A 17,667-nucleotide genomic window follows, 5' to 3' on the forward strand; every position below is an offset into this window, starting at 1 on the left:
GAGGAGGGAACAGGGTGAGCGGGTGTGTGTGAGTTGGCCCCCAGCCAAAGGGCAAACCCATCACACTGGTATACTAGCTTAACCAGAAATTTCATTCTAGAAGTAACAGACATGGTATCTGCCCCAGTGCAATCAATCATGCCAGCACTCATCAACTCAAGACACTAAAAAATCTACTTTTTTTTTTTTCTGCAAAATATGGGATATATGCATCCCTTACCCCCCCCCCATATAAATACATACAGAAAACTTGTCCACAGTTCTATTTACAGCAGAGTTCCTTCTTTCTTTCTGCAGACATAGCAGGAATACAAGATAGTCTCTTGAAGATGAAAATATTCCATTCAAAACTGGACAGACACAAGCCAGGCAAAAAGCTTCATATGCTCACTAGTGTGTTTCATATTTGCACTGGCAATTTCTCTTTGGCAGCAGAAAAACTCAGTCTCCTAGTCTATCCACTTTTTCACCATAAACACTGAGAAGACTATCCCAGCCAATAACAAAGTCCAGCTCAGTAGACACTGAGATGTGATTTAGCTCAGCAAACACCATCAAACCAGGATCCTAATTACTAGATTTCAACAAATGACCAGAAAATGACTTCTTACTAGTATATCACATAGTTTTCAGATTAAAGTTCTTAAGACCACTTCACACTGAAGAGGTAGACTTACCATAGCCAGCTTTTCTCCATAATTTATAGGTACACATTTTTGCCCTTGTTCTGTAACAGTTTGACGAAGATCTGCTTTGTTTCCCACCATCATAATTGGAATATTCTCATGAGTTGCATCCTGTAAAGTGGATTTTATTTTCTTATTGCCAGAACACTCAAAATACAAAAAAGTAACTAGCATCCTTCCCACAAAAAAAAAAGTTTCACACTATCACAAAAAATGACAAATTATGAAATTCATGCTGAGTTTTCATAAGCTAGCCGATATGTAAGCAGCCAGCTTAAACTTCTGCCTGCAAAGATGCGCTTCCATTCCCATAAGCCCTGTTTCCCAACAAGCAATTTAATGTATTAAATTAATCTAATGGAAAGTGGTTACTGAATCTAAATGGTATATGACAAAACTATAACGGGAAAAGTGACCAACCCCTTTATCATGATTACAAGAAATGGATTTAAGAAGATGAATTAAAGATTTTCTTATCACTTTCCCTCCTATTAAACATCCCTGGTATGAGAGAAAACCTCTTTTAATTAAATGCAAATTTGTACTCAAACGCACAAGATGTAGTAGTAGAAAGAAATACTGAAAATTTCACTTGAACGATAGCTAGTTTACAGAATCTAACATGCTGGTTTAAAATGCAGAGACTCCAAGAAATACTCAAGCAATCCACAAGAGGTTATCTGAAACAGCCTCTTATGTTAATTTCAAAAGGAAATGAACAGGAAGAGTGTGATCACATGATACACTTTTATACCAAAAGATGTATCAGTTTTAACACTCTCAGGATACATTTAGGACTTCGATGTAGCTTTTATTTCTATGAGAGCCTGCAGTCTGGCTAATTCCAATATACAGATATTCAAATTTTTTAAATAATAAGGTTAACAACACAGTGAAACATAGTTTGTAAGTCATATATACTTAAGGTTCTTACCTCGATCATATCCACCCATTCTCGCACATTAAGAAAGCTTTTTTCACATGTTACATCATACAGCAGTAATACACCATCTGCTCTTCTGAAGTACGATTTAGCAATACTTCGGAATCTTTTGGAAAAAAAAAAGATTTGCAAAAGGCCACACTATCAAAAAGAATACAATTTAACATCATTAAGAACACAGCATTACTTTATTGCACTACTGAGTACAATTCTCTCCCTATTACAAGATGAGTTTTCTCATAGTTTCTTTCTTAAGTAGTTCTTGAAAACTGCTGATGCAGGTCTATCTCAATAAGGATCAACAGGATTTTATCCTAAACAGCAATCAACATTTTGCATCAAAACTATCTACATTGTATCTATTACAAATAACCTCCTCTGCACTGGACTTTTGATTAGGTGGGAAGGCTTTTTCAGTTACGTATGATTTCATAAATTGAGTGCGTTACTCTGCTACATTTGAAAAAACATAAAAACAATAAACTTATTCCAGAAATTAATTCATCAGTTACAGTCACCTTTGGCATTAACATAACACAATCTATTGAACAATTAAACTACAGCAACAAGATATTTACATTCTATATTAAAATATTGTTCACAAATTTATTATGTGGGAGGAGAATTATTGGGCCTCTGACTACCTACTTCACATCATCAGGCAAAAGCAAACACATACAGCCCAATACAAATCTTGGTTGGTCAGTGAACAGATTGAATTGACTTCCAAGGTGTTAGATTAACCTTTTAATAAGCCCCAAAGGCTGTCAGGAAAGAAGTAATGGCTCTCAAGTAAGGGTATCACAAGATTTTGAAGAAATTCTATACAATAATCTGAAGAACCTTGGATATATGTTCAGCAATCTGTACAATTATGCCCTTAAGTCTTTTTAAAGTCTTTGGGAAGAAGTTTTCCTACACTAAATACAATGCAAATCAGGATCAGGAATTTCAAGGAAAGAAAAGGAGAGGAGGGTGAAGGGAATGGAATCTCTAAGATAAAGTCTGCTCAGAAATACAAGTTTGTAAGGACAAAGAAAGCAAAAGACTGAAAATGGAGGAAGCAGTGCTCCACCTTTTTGGATTGTGAGAGGAACATTCAGATTTCATTAGTTCATGCTGTGGTGAACCTCAACTATTTCTCTCAGCAAAGAGAAAAGATTACATCAGGCATTACCAAAGCCAACAAATAAACATTCCACCTGTCTTGGGGTCTCAGCAGAACAAAATCACATTTGTCTATAGTCATTTACATATGGCCATACTGACTTACTTACTACAGGGCCATATAATATTTGGTGGAATTTTTTTCACCTAGATGAAAAAAGGCAAATGTCTTCTAGAAACTAAACAACTGAAATTTCATAAGCAAAGAAGATCACTAACCTCTCCTGCCCAGCTGTGTCCCACAGTTGTAGTACTGTAGGTTCTCCATCAACAATTAGTCTTTTCATTTGAAAATCCACACCTGAAAATAATAATGTGTATAGCCTAAGCAAAAACATCAAAAACCATTACAAACCCACAGAAAATTAAAAGTTATGTGCCATATACAACAGTTATTTCAGTATTTGTCCCTTTTAATAGACTAAGAGATTTCAGTCCTTCACTGACTTGAACTGTGATAATCTCCTGAACGTATTGAATTTGTCCTTTAAAGAACATTTAAAGAAATATTTCACCCACACATTTTCCCCAGAAGCATTGATACATATTTGACATTATGACCAGCAAACAAGAAGATCCTTCTCTGCTTTATTTTGTGAAACACTTCTATGGAAGAAGAGAAAACGTTTTATGAAACAGACTTTATTTCAAATGCCAAGGAAGAAAAAGATAAATTAGAACAAAAATCCTGATTCAGAGCTAATAAAACAAATACATAAATATAATTTGATTGGAAGACAAAAATTCAGTCTTCGGAATAAGTAAGACAAGTTTGTTAGCTGACAGCTATAATAATATACACAACAAACCAGACTGAAATCACTCCAGCTGCATTTAAACCAAAGCTCCAACAACACTTTGAAGAAATGGAGACAAAAAAATAGTATGAAAGACATCAAAGGATAGTATGAAATACTAAGAAAGGAGAAAAGAGCTGAGGAGACAAGAAAGCAACGAAAAATGCGAAAAGTACTGTACAAAAATTCTAAGTTCATTATACTGGAACTCCCTTTTCTGGTGCTTTGTGTTGTTCCGGAACAGGCTTTGTGCTTTGCAAAGAGAAACTAGATTAGAGCAGTACCCTATTACCCACTCCAAGCAGCAGTAAGGCATTTCTAAACTTTAGTACTCAAATAGATCTTGCAGACTAAGAAACTGCATGTGTGTATTCAGGAAACCCTGGCAAGCAATCAGAGAGACTAATCTTTTCACCCAATTCTCCAGAATAGCAATTAAATTCACTTTAGTATTTTAAGAAGAACAATAACCATACCCAGGGTTGCACTGGTGTTGCCTCGAAATTCATTCTTGCAAAGTCTCATAAGGAAACTGGATTTTCCCACTGCTGCGTCTCCAGCGAGAACAATCTTGTAAGCCTTCTCTGAACTGGGGTATTTTGGAGTACATTCAGTTGCATCTGACTGAAAATAAAAGTAACTTCTCTATTTCAGTTTATATAAAAAATATTCTCTATATCAAGCACTTTTTTTTTATCCCCCCTAAAGAACTGGTTACCTGAGGGGTGAGAGCAGATATATATTTCCTCGTTGAAGCAACTGAGCTGCTTCGACTTGGCGGTTGTGACGGCTTCCAATCTAATATGGTACTGCTGTTATCAGGACTGTATGCTTCCTCATCCCTGATCTCTGGAACCTGAAAGTAAAAGCTAGTGTTTTAGGTCCAGCGAGAAAAGTATACTTTTTTTTGGAAAGGCACAGCTAAGACTGATTAAAACACTTGTTTTAATAGTTTGGATTAAACAGAGATAAAGGACCAAATAAAGCTGTGCACATCTAGTCAAAATACAGTGATTATTCTGTTCTTATTCACATTTGCTGTTTAGTATAGCCTACGTTTACCCCTTAAACATGTTTCCTATCTGGCATACAGGCTTTCAGTACATTTTCCAGATAGAGCACATATATTTCCATATGGAAAACTTCAGCTTAAAAATAATTACAACAAATGAATACTTTATTTCAAAGCTTATTTTGCAAAAATCAATAATTTCCCAAAAACATTACTCTCTACACTATTACTACTTAAGCTAAATTAAATACAGTACAGTTGCAATCAGCACTATACACAGCATTTTCAACTGCAGAGACTAAATGTCTCTACTAGATGCACAGTAAAGGATCTGCTCTAAAAAAATCCCTGTGCTCCGCTGTGCTTGATACTAGTCTTGCTACATTGTCATCAGTAAAGTTCCCTATTTTACTAAAAATAAAATGGACATAATAACACCTTCCCACATTTCTGAATTCTCTGATACTATGTAATTCAATGTACGTACCAACAGCATTCTTTTTCTCATTTATGCAATTTTTTTCATTCACTGCCACAGCATAGTGAGAGAGTGAATGGAAACCTATTCTACTCCTATAGTATCAGAAAATGGGCACCAGTCTGTGTGCTTTTTAACAACCTTCAAAAACCCCTGTGTACTTCAAAAATGAAGTTATTACCTCAAATATCTATCAAAAGTGTCAAAACAAATATTTTCCTTTTTTCGTGTCACTAATCTTGCTACAACTCAAATACTTAGTTTTAATGGGCCTATGGGCAAAGATCCATTTCATTTTAAAAGCAGGAAACTAATTTTCACTCCAACCAAACATCCTTCTCAAAGGAGGAGCAAGTCTGGCACTTACATCTGTATCAGAAGCATCACCACCAAAGCCTTCTTGCATACATTGTGGCTTTTGAAAAATCCTCTGATGCCTGTATTCCACTTCTGAATCATACTCATTTGAATCTCTCAGGGTAGACAAACCACTGTCAAAACAGCTCTCAGGTAAGCTGTCAACTTCACAGTTTACCCTTTGCATAGGATCACAAAGGGCTAAAGAATCATAATCTTCATCCACACAAGAAGAATGAGATGATCTAATGAGAAAATATTGGGGGGGGGGGAAAGAAGTTATTCCACAATTGGTTCTCCCAACAAAATCAGAGCCATTCTGGAATAGTGGATACTAAGAAATGCTAACTACAATTTAAGATGTATGTCAATGCCTATTTTGCATTTCTAAATAATTTCTTTTTCAATCATATATCTTAGGATGCTCAAATTATATAATCTGTGTTATTGATGATGACTACCCACATCTCAGTAAGAATGCCTATTTATTCATACACACAGGGGAAAAAAAAGAAAATAAAAAAAACAAACCTAAATCATTGAAATACAGAGGAAGGGTGCATGCAATAACAAAGTTAAACTTGTCAGGCATTCGCCAAAATAAGGGTCTTTATTAGTCAATTTTCAACCTCAGTGAAGCGAATTTCAGATGTGCTTAAAGCAAGTTAGATCAAGATGTATAATACAGATAAAAAAGAAAAATTATACCCACTAATGTAAATTTCTTGAAACATATTAGAATGCAAATCACTATCTCTTAACACTGATCTGATGTCAGGAGACTGACAAAGTACTGAAAATGAACAGGTTTTGGGGCATTCATATATCTTTCTGAGTTTTGATACTACAAAGTCATGGCTGCTAAGTGTAAGTTTTATTCCTACCACAAATTTTCTTTTAAAGTAGCTTGCATTTGTCACTTTTGTGGGAATGCAAGGATTGCACCATGTGGCAGATACTAATAAATATTCACAGAGAAGGCCATCACTAAGCCCCCGGAGAGGTTTTAATTATACCTTCAGAAAATTACTCAATGTAATATTCCACTTAGTAATGGATGCCTCTCAAAATTTGCAGAGGGTCTGACAAGGGAATTGGTTTTACCTGTATGCAGCAGAAGGAATTAGTTTGCAACAAGCAAAACTTTACAGACAGCAAACACATCCCACATGGAGACATCAGAGTAAGAGTAACGGTACTGAATGAATACTATTAGCATGAAGCAGAAGCCAACTTAATCCCTAACAAACATATTCATCTCCGGTAAAATGTAAAACACAGACTACTAAGAACTCTAACAGAGATCTCTCTATGGTTTGAAGTACCACTGAAAGAATAATAAGACAAAATAACCCATCAATTGAGTGAGGACACATTTTTGCTGGAAGTTCCAGCTGTTTAAAAAAACAACAGTGAAAACATAGCATGATATACAGCACTTGAGGCTGGATCCAATGCCCAGTGACTTCAGTGAGAGTCTCTCCAACGATCTGAGGAAGCTCTGACCAATGACCTGCATCCAGTAAGTACAAAACCAAAGTAGCTCTGACCACTTGACATTTGTATTTAGACAACTTACTGCTGTCTTTGGTTCTTACCCCGTTAATATCCAAGTTTATTCACTGCTCTTGCATTCCAGTGCGAGATAAGGACGTTTATTCTTTTAAAGAATGAGGTTCACATACCTTTGTAATAATTACTACACAGGAAAATGACACATACAGGCTAAAAATATGACCAAAAATGTTTTGTTTCCTAAGTACTGAGTAAGCTAGCTAACAGAGGTCCTCAGTAGGTTTTCGTAGTTTCTCGGAGACAAGGAAGGGAGATTGAGAATCAAACTAAAATCAGAACAGTCTAAGATCAAACAAGAGGCTGTCTGAACTCTCCGGAAGTTCATGATTTGCACTGAGAAGAGTTTTCCTGAGATAAAAGGTTCCTGTTGACTTCAGTGTACTTTGGATCACGTGCTATGGTCACACATTCCTTCTGAATCAGACAGAACTACTCTCCCTGTTATTTGACAGTATATGCTCTTCTAAGAAAAGTGTGATGCCTAGTCTTTTTAAACTTAATAAAAGCAAACCTGTTTTACCTGTCATACCGTGGGTTTAGAGGAGACTGTCCACCATTAAATTTAGGACTGCTTCTAGATATGGTACTTCCTGGTGAGGTGTTTGCTAACCGCTGCAACAGATACATAACAAATGTACAGTCAGTTTGACGAACACAGTCTAAGCATCTAGATTTGACATAAAAAAAAAAAAGTGCACGTAATCAAAACTACTGCTGTATACTTTCACATATATTCAAGTCCTTATTTCTAAGCCTCATGCTTTACATAGGACTGAATGTCAAAAGGTCCGTTATATATAGCATTTACGCTTCACTGTAGCTTTAATACTGAACTTCCTACGCACATTCAACCACAAAAGACAACGGAAATTCCAAGAGGATGATGTTATTAAATACACCTGAAGATTTTTAAATGCTGAACTTTTAAAACTAATATTTAGAAAATTTCATGTCGACTACTAAAGTGAAAAAAGAAATGTAATGGGCAGAGCTAGTTTCAGTAGAGATACCTCCTGGTTCTTGAGTAACATAGTGGAGAGAAGGAGAGATCTCAACTGATAGCACATGACGGAGTATTTCCTATGTTCTGCTGTCCCTCTACACATTTATTCACTGGGAATAGTCTGTCTTCTCTGTAACCTTGCTTATGTTTCAGGGCATGGCAGCAGGAAATGGTATCTCCTGTTGCGTCTGCAGTGAATGACTGGTAGCCAGTATCAGCAAAAGGTACTCACATTCATTGGTACAGCATGCTGGAAACAGGCAATGACCCCGCTCTTGCTCCTTCATGGCCAGGATTCGCTCTGTGGGCCCATTATTCTGGCCCCATCCTCTACAACAGTTAGTTGCTTTCCTGATGATGAAAGGGGCTTTCCCAATCATTACAGAATCATGGAATCATTAAGGTTGGAAAAAGACCTTAAGGATCATCAAGTCCAACCATCAACCACTAGTTTTGGAGTTTAACAGACCTCCCACATTGCAAAATGGCAGTGTAGAGTAGATTTTTTTTGTAACTGTCAAGCCTTCCTTTCCCTGATTTGGAGGACACCAGGTTACATCTGTTACAACAGATCCTCATACAGTTGTGACAGCCCAAAAGAGTCTGACTGAAGTCCCAATTATCAGCAGGCAATGGTATTCCTTCTCCCAGTGACTTGACTGGATAAAAGTTCAAATTAGGTTAAGACCTTGCTACTAAAATAAAGCAGCTTTCTGGAAAAGTGTGTTTTCAACGGTAGAGCACTCCCATAAAGGCAATATAAACATATTCCCTTCGGTGCAAGAGAAACTGCTGATTTATTCGCCTCATTAGATACATTTGGCCATAGCACACTAAAAAAAGCTCAACTTCCCAAAACACCTCAAAAAAGCAGCTGTGCTCTGACAAAACTCCGTTATTTCACAAAACACAAGTAAAATCTAACAAACTTCAACTACTCAACCGTATTCCCAGAGTGAGTCTACTGAATAAAACTCAATTTTCTGAATGTCCATTGAAGTACAAACAAATTTGCATCTGGTGCAACCTTTTAATACAACATAACAAAATTATAAACACATACCAATGATCTGTTGTACTTGCTAAAACTGTTTTCAAGTGCACTCCGTAGACCATCATTGCTGTCGTGTAGCTTTCGATTAGCTGATCTGACAAGGAAACACAGTTTAACTTGCAGCGGTAGATTAAAGAAAACATTAAAAAATAAGTAACTTATCACAGAAAAAAAAGAAAAAATACATATCAAAAAATATTTATCTTTAGAGGAACACTGAAGAGTGATGGGACTAGAAATGTGTTGTCATATACTCTAAACAAATGATTGGATGTGAAAAGCACGGTGAAGTTTAGCCCCCAGTAGCAGCCTAGGAAACCCTGCTTCACTTCTGTGGCATGGTCTGTGGCCAGCTGAGGGGAAAAAAGACACTGTAGAAATGACCGCAAAAAAAACCAGCTATAGGGCAGCAAATTGGTACAGCCATTTCTGAAATAGAAAGTGACCACCCTTTATGTATTACCAAGATGACTCTAAGGAAAGATGTGATTCAGTTGCTTGAAAGAAAGAATATGTTTATTATAAAGAAATTAACTAAATATATAAAAACCCTATTCACTGCAAAAATCTGCACACCCCTTGTATAATACTGCACACACTTAGTGTGCAGATAACAATAAGACAGGGAGTTACTGAAGAAGGAAAGTCAATTAAAAAAGGAGACAAAAAATATTTTTAGACTAGCATGGATAGTCTCAAATCTCATTCACCTTATCATAAAGAAATGAAAGTCAGTGAGGCTAAGAAAAAAATTGAAAAAATAAAAAGAAAAAAACAAAACCAAAATACCAACAATGAAGAGTTAGTGGCTCTGTAGTCATCCATTACCAAATACCAAATTCAAGACATTGCCAGGTCTGCTGGATAAATATTTAATACCTTCGGGATGCCTAAGTCAGTGGAGAGCTCTGCCCAAAAATAAATGGCATCAGATGACTCTCCAAGTCTCCACATAACAAGCATTGAGGAAAAAATAGAGATAGTTTTAAAAGGCATAAACAGAGCACGTATAGGCTGCCAAAACCTTGTGTGTATAGGAATCACCTGGTGCACATTTAGATTAAGCTAAAAATAAGAATCAGAAAGGCAACTATAATGCCATTCCAGATGGATAAAGCCTTCTGAAATTGAAGTTTTGAAGAAATGGGATCTGATATGCCTTTTTTTTTTTTTTTGGAAAAGGAAGAGATCAAACAAAAACATCAGTGAGAAACACAAAACTTAGATGCCACAGCAATAACTGTTGTCACATGAGTATCTGACTTGAGTACACAGAACAGAAATTTACGATGGAATGACAGAGATTAGCACAGTACCTTCTATGAGAATTGAGGTCATTTCAGTATTTTTACTTGGTATTTTTTCCCAAATCTCTTTCCAGTCTTTTGAATACAAAAGCCTTTACTCCCAAATATGCTGGGACACAGTTTGTTAATAACCTTGGATTACTAAGAACTTACTGAAGTATTTCAATTTGTCTTTCCAGATTATCTCTGTCTTCAGTATACTCTCGGATCATTTCTACGTCTCTGCAAAAACATTTATAAGAGGTGATAAATATATAGTGGGGAAGGATATAATTTCAAAATAAGTTTACATTTCTGCTAAAACATTCTAAAAGCAGTTTTATGCAGAGTAAAATCACTTGGCAACTTCAGTGGTCTCTGACATTATATCTCAACAAAGACTGTGAGTAGAAGATCAACAAAATAACCATACGGACTGCCTCCTTTCCCCTTAAAACATTGTTTCTGTTATCTGAAGATAACCACATAATGAAACTGTAATTTATGCTTCCTTAAATTAATATCTAGAAGAAGCTTTCATTCACTTCAGAAAAAAAATGGTTGAGACTGATGTGAAAGCCTTCCAAAACTGTTCTCCCTAATAGTCATACAGATGAGTGAAAGTTACGGAGGAAAAAAATTGGCTGATGTTATAACTCTTATGCCTAACTGAAGTCCCTGTAAAAACAATGGGCTTCCTTGCAAGATTATGAAAGTTTGCATCACATCCAGAACTTGCTCTTTCAGAAGCCTGACAAGAGAAGTGAACAGTAGTCATGACATACTTCACGTGGTGTCAAATGTGTACCTGTCATTTATGGCAAAACAGTTACCAACTGCATACATAATAACTACATCAGAAAACAGATCTTTTCCCCTGGTGAAAATATTACCGTGCAGAAGTACCTTACCTCTCAGTGTTCAAAGTCTGATCTGCATACTCGCTTTTCAAGCTATCTAATTCACTTTGTAGAAAAGCTATATTTGTCTGTGCTTCTAAAAGATCTTTCTTAAGTTTCTGATTTTCCTTAAAAAAAGAAAGACAGTAGATGTTAGCTGTCATAGTCACCTGCGCAAAACATTGACATATTGTTGACATATTGTAACAGCTAAATAAAAACTATCAAAATTAAATAAAAAATGAAACACTAAAAGACCTGAGCATAGAGGGGGAAAGAAAATGAAAGAACTCCAAATCAACAGCTAAGTCAGTAAATTAGCATGCAAGAACCACTCGATTTTTATTTTTCCATTTCAGTTACACAAAAAGGGGACTATATAATCTCAAGCCATTTCTAAATGTTATATGTAGAATGTGCATGCATTCATACAGAGTAGGTTTTTTACAAGTTAAAGAGCCTCATACACCTATCAACAACTTTAAAAGTTTATTTTTTCACTTACCCGTATTAAATTTTAAAAAAAACCCCAATCTGTATTACAACAACTATAATACTGAGGCTAAATTAATACGTTAATGATAATAATCTCTTACCAGCAACATATCATGGATTCTTTTTTTCAGTTCAACCACATCATCCCTGTGATTTACATTTTTGGATTGCTCCTCCAGCTAGAAGGATTAAAAAAAAATACTAAATTAATCTATGTTATTTATTGTTCTGATTCAAAGTACATAAAAAGTACTGGAAATTATATTAAATAGCCTCTAAAATATGTTACAACTATCAAAGTTTTTAAAACCCATACTTTTCCCAACCCTGTGAGCTGGCAGCACTACTCCAAAAATTTCTGTTTTTCTACAAAATTTTTTAAAACAATACTTATAAAATATTTCATGAGCATTCTGCACTCTGTAGGTGTTGAATATGTATAGACAGTGACACAGAAGACAGCTATTGAGAAGATACAAACAGGTGTATCCCACTAACATTAAAAAAAATATATATACTACCTCATCTGAGTATTATTTGTATTACAAGCTTTCACGTTTGTTGTGAGGAATTTCCAGTTCCATCAATGCTCTTTTAAGTGCAATGCAATATGAAGAAACAAAAAAATATCCTCATTGGTTGCATATAATTCTGATAAAACTTACAGCAAAAAACTAATGACAAAATTAAACCCAAATTACAAAATAACCCAAACCAATATTCATATCTTGAGATTTCAGTTTATCTTCCGCTTAGGTATGAAATGAAAAGATCAGGTTGGAGTTCAGTTCAGACCAGTAATAACTAATCGAACTAGTTAACTTCGGTCCAGAGAAGGGCAACGAAGCTGGTGAAGGTTCTGGAGCACAGGTCTTACGAGGAACAGCTGAGGGAGCTGGGGTTGTTTAGTCTAGAGAAGAGGAGGCTGAGAGGAGATCTTATCACTCTCTACAACTACCTGAAAGGAGGGTGTAGTGACGTGGGTGCTGGCCTCTTCTCTAAAGTAAAAAGTGACAGGACAAGAGGAAATGGCCTCAAGTTGCACAAGGGGAGGTTTAGGCTGAATATTAGAAAAAATTTATTCACTGAAAGAGTGACCAGCCATTGGAACAGGCTGCCCAGAGAAGTGGTGGAGTCACCATCCCTGGAGGTGTTCAAGAAACGTGTAAATGTGGTGCTTAGGGACACGGTTTAGTGAGTTAGGTGGTGTTGGGTTGGACTTGATGATCGTTGAGGTCTTTTAAAACCCTAATGATTCTATGATTCTATGAAAATTACAGTTAAAATCCACCTCTGTCATTAACATGAGAGAAATGCACTAGCTGCTAAAAGGCACTATATTACTCTAATATAATAAATTACTATATTTGGGTTGCCAATTCCATCTAAATCTATGAGCTACAAATACTTAGAGGCAATATATTTCTAATATATCAAACGCAAGACTAGGTAACTGCAGTGTTAACAACTTCACTGAAAGAGTGGCCAGACATTGGAACAGGCTACCCAGGGAGGTGGTTGAGTCACCATCCCTGGAGGTGTTCAAGAAACGTGTAGACGTGGTGCTTAGGGACATGGTTTAGTGAGTTAGGTGGTGTTGGGTTGGACTTGATGATCCTCGAGGTCTTTTCCAACCTTAATGATTCTATGATTCTATGATTCACGGAGACAGAAAATTATTCAGCAACAGAATTTGGCTAGCAGCTGGTCCCTTTCCTAAATATTTAAGTAAATTACAGAGAATGAACACAACAGCACATAATGACAACACAACCTGAAAAATTATTTGCAGTTGCCCTTTACTAATATACATTAAATTTAAAAAATCTATCCATCTTCAGGAAGGCACTTCGTAAGGTCAGAATCTCTTAAAACACTTCAAAAACTCTCGCCATGACTTCAACTTACCTTTTTAAGTTTTTTTATTGTCACCTGAAGGTCCTCAACTTCAGTATCATACTGGCGCTTCAGCTCATTTAGTGCTTCTTCAGCTTTTCGCTTCTCCTATAATATTTTTTATCTCATTAGAAATTGAGACAGGTTTCAAATGTCTCTTAAAAAATGCAATCATCAGTTTGGAATCCACACACTTTTTCCTTAGACTAATGTATGTAATTTTGTCTTTCCATTATGTCAAGCTGCCCCTTCCTTAAGATCCATAGATACCAATTCTATAACTGCAGTACACATATGAAATATTCACAGAATTAAAATGGTAAAGTGGAAGCAAAGATCCAAGTCAATTCAGTGTCTGTTATTCATGCCATAGCCTCTTGTGCTTAACGTTCTCTGTATCTTAAAAAAAAACTGAAAGAGAAGTGTTTAAATTTTATTTGTACATAAATTTGTGTGTATTGCATATACAGATGTATACACACACACCCACAAACAAATCAAGGCATTACATCCTTTTTAACAAACCAGCCTTCTATGGCTCAGTGTACAATGTGCTAATAACAACATTATTGTACCAACATAATTTATTTATTTATTTCTGGTTTTTCTTTTACATTTTTTCATTTGCAAGCATTGGAATATTACAGGCCCATGTTCAGTAAAAGGTATGCTGATGACAGCACCTTTATTTTCATATGGTACTTGGTCTGAATATCAAACTAAGTACAATATTCTCAGTGTTATTTTAATCAAAACAGATTTTGAAAGGAAGTTACACCAAGCACAATGAGAAGAATTGGTATGTTCCGCATGTCATAGATGAGCATGTGTTTAACTCACTCCAGTCACCCCCCAAGGACTTCAGAGCAAGGTTACACAACACAAGAAACCAGAATGCAGGAGTGACACACTGTGCCAATGAGACAGGTTGAGTTTTCACACGCAAAAGACAAACATGGACTTTGATCAGACTCCAGTGCTTTCCTGTAGGTGATGCTGACATCCGTGTGTTAAAATCATAATCTGCGTGTTAAAATGATAAATAAAGTAACCAGCTTAAGCTGGATTCTCTTACTGTTGGCACCAACATACTCCTAAGTATTGTTTGGTAACTATTTGCTTCCCTCGGAGAAAAAAAATATCGGATAGGCTCAACCTGCAGATACTATCATGCAGAGGCAGGTGTCAAGGTGGCAAGAGTGAGATCACTCTGTCAAACAATAGCCTTGAGTACAGGTATTAAGATTAATGGCTCAGCACAATCCCACAAAGTAAATATCTTACATTTACTCTCAGGGCGTTTTAGTAGGTGGAGTGTGTGGAGCTATGAGCTAAATGGAACATTTAGGAGTGAAAACGAAAAGAGCACTGTGAGCAACACATTACAGTCCATCTTTCATATCTATAGCTAGGTGTGAACAGTGAAATCGCAATCCACGCAACTCAGTGACAATTTGAGGACTTTTTAGAATGAGAAACACAGACTAGATGTGGATAATACATAGCAGATGTGGTTTTACATAATGTTAGTACATATCTGTTGATTTTCTCAGAATGAGTGAATACACACATCCCAGTTATCTTTTTATAGTAGCGAAGAAGAGTCTTCAGTGCTTTTTTCAGTGATTTACTGCTTTTTGCACAACAGAAACTTTCCAGAACAAATGTATTTGTTTTCTAATAATAAATTCTCAGTCTCTCTGGAAATGGAAAGTTTATCTGTAGTGAGAGTTGCATTATCATTACTTGAACATATGATGATACACTTTTTTTCTGGGGTGATATCTTTAACATTTTTATGTCACTATATTTTGTTTCTAGGAAAACAGCTGTCTTTTAGGGTTTGGTAGGAGTCTTTCCTCTCGTATAGAAAAATACGCTGTTTGAAGAAAAACTATCAGAATACCATTGAACTTCACAAATCAATTACCGTGAACTATTTAAAAATCAGCAAGTTGGCAGACTGCACTTTGTTGCTTCTGATTCTGCAAATACTTGGTGAAAGAACCCATACCAACTATATAGACATTCAGTATATTATGTGCCCTACAAAGTAATAATTATGCCCATAGTATATGTTTAATTAATGAATTTCTTATGTCCACATGAGAACACTTTCACAAACTGTTATGCACATTATTACGTTAGGCTTATCTTACGTGAATTTAGTAATAGTTCAACGTGAAGCAGACAACACAGCTAGGATGGTTTTACTGTACTGCTTTGTTTTTAGAATTACACAGGCACATGGGGCTCCAATATATCTTTCAGTGGGTAAGGAGAAGAAGATCATTGTACTTTTCCATCAAGACTGCAAGCCAGTTGAAACAATGGCTAAAACTTGAGCACATTGAAACAGAATTTCCCATCAACTTTGTGAGGTCCAGGCCCTCATACATTGTCATCACAATTACCCTCTCTTACGTCTTTAACTCTCTGAAAATATAGTTGCAGGATGAGAATGGGGGAAAGAAAGATCACCGCTCCAGGTAGATAAACAAATTAGGAACAAATAATCTAAGCACCAATTTCTAAACAAATTCATCTACTAGGAGAACTAGATTCCACTCTTTCATGGTGAAAGGTCATTTTCTTCAATCTGTTTCCAATCCTGGTCTCAGAAATAAATTCCTCTAGGCTAGCACATTCTCATAAAAGAGAAAGATATCTGAGCAGCTATTCCTCTTTGGGAAAACATTGAGAGAATATTTTTTCGATCCTACGGATAGCTTCTTTTCAGCCAGACCCTGCCTTTGATGACTGACTCAGCCCATCAGGATCCAAAACACACCTGGTCATCAACCCTGCTTAAGAACACTGAGAGTATGGTAATTATGAAATTCTGTAGATATAAAATACTCACTTCCTTTTTAACTTTATGCTCTGCAGCCTGTATCCGTTGTTCCATCTCTTCCTCCAGCTCACTGAGCTGAACTGCCGCTTTATCCTGAGCTCTAAAATTTAAAAGTAAATACTCTCTTAGGAATTGCCCTCCAGCTTGACAGAAAGGTGTGAGAAACACATCTGTTTATGTCAGCTGAAGCAAATTAGACAGACAGACATGGAAACAGTCTAATATCGCCCAGACCTTGAAACTGGTATGGTTGGGAACCAAAAATGATGAATTAATTTCAAGATACAGGCAAATTAGGTTTTACATAATAGCTGACAGATGATGATTAGTATGAAATACATCACTTTTGCATTTTGAAAATTAAGTCACAGACATAAAAGGCCCCTCTGGTTATCCTATGAAGAGACTTCAGAAGGATAACTATAGCAGCTTGCATCACCCACACATACAAGATATCTGTCCTGAGCGAATCTGTTTGGTTTTGGCAGTAATGATGTGAGATTGCAAACGCTGTGTAGTTACAATAGGTAAAGCTGAAGAGGCAAAAATACAGTTTCTAAAATGAAACTATAATGGACACATATGCTAAAACTCAAAGTTACAGCTGAGAAAGAGGAGTTAAAATGTTTCAAGACATTAAACATAAGAGCAGAGCCTGCAAAACTTTGGTCCAGTACTTGTCCAAAATATGAACAGGTATCCATTTGCAAGCTGCTCTGTGTGCTTATGCACATGTGTGTGTATACAAACTAACATTTGAACTCAATTTATGGAAATACTCCATATGACATATTTTGGTATTAACTCCCAGTAGCCTAATCCAACAAATCTTAATAGAGAAAAAAGTAATTGCATAACTGAACTAGAAACACAACTCACCATACCTTTTTACCGCAATGGCCAAAGTTTCCATCTCTGTGTTTTGAAGTTTGATCTCTCGGATGAAGTTCTTAATGACATGTTCGTACGGCTGGATTAATCTTGGTTCTGCTATGTGTATGTTCTGATACAGAACACTGACCTGCTCTTGTCTGAAAAAGAGAGATACCATTTTAACACACTAACTTGGAACAATGTTCAACAGGCTTGAAAAATGTACTACAAATGAAGATATTCCCTTTTTTGCACATTTTAAAAATTCAGCAAGTTAGATACGGACTTTAAA

General features: G+C 36.1%; 1 protein-coding gene across 1 annotated transcript in view; it reads right to left on the minus strand.

Annotated features, from left to right (window-relative positions):
* The window catches only part of RASEF (RAS and EF-hand domain containing), a 20,398-nt gene extending 2,983 nt beyond the window's left edge, over nt 1-17,415 (minus strand). The window contains exons 1-14 of the mRNA XM_010081517.1: nt 17,387-17,415; nt 16,512-16,602; nt 13,661-13,756; nt 11,854-11,931; nt 11,270-11,385; nt 10,533-10,601; nt 9,082-9,166; nt 7,545-7,627; nt 5,451-5,685; nt 4,354-4,449; nt 4,070-4,175; nt 3,016-3,097; nt 1,621-1,735; nt 678-797 (exon numbers count right to left, since the gene is read on the minus strand). Of these exons, the coding sequence (XP_010079819.1) occupies nt 678-797; nt 1,621-1,735; nt 3,016-3,097; nt 4,070-4,175; nt 4,354-4,449; nt 5,451-5,685; nt 7,545-7,627; nt 9,082-9,166; nt 10,533-10,601; nt 11,270-11,385; nt 11,854-11,931; nt 13,661-13,756; nt 16,512-16,602; nt 17,387-17,415 (1,401 nt within the window). The remainder of the gene's footprint in view (nt 1-677; nt 798-1,620; nt 1,736-3,015; nt 3,098-4,069; nt 4,176-4,353; nt 4,450-5,450; nt 5,686-7,544; nt 7,628-9,081; nt 9,167-10,532; nt 10,602-11,269; nt 11,386-11,853; nt 11,932-13,660; nt 13,757-16,511; nt 16,603-17,386) is intronic.
* Nucleotides 17,416-17,667: the final 252 nt, after the last annotated feature.

The sequence above is a fragment of the Pterocles gutturalis genome, unplaced genomic scaffold (genome assembly GCF_000699245.1).
Source record: "Pterocles gutturalis isolate BGI_N339 unplaced genomic scaffold, ASM69924v1 scaffold30364, whole genome shotgun sequence".
NCBI lineage: Eukaryota > Metazoa > Chordata > Aves > Pterocliformes > Pteroclidae > Pterocles > Pterocles gutturalis.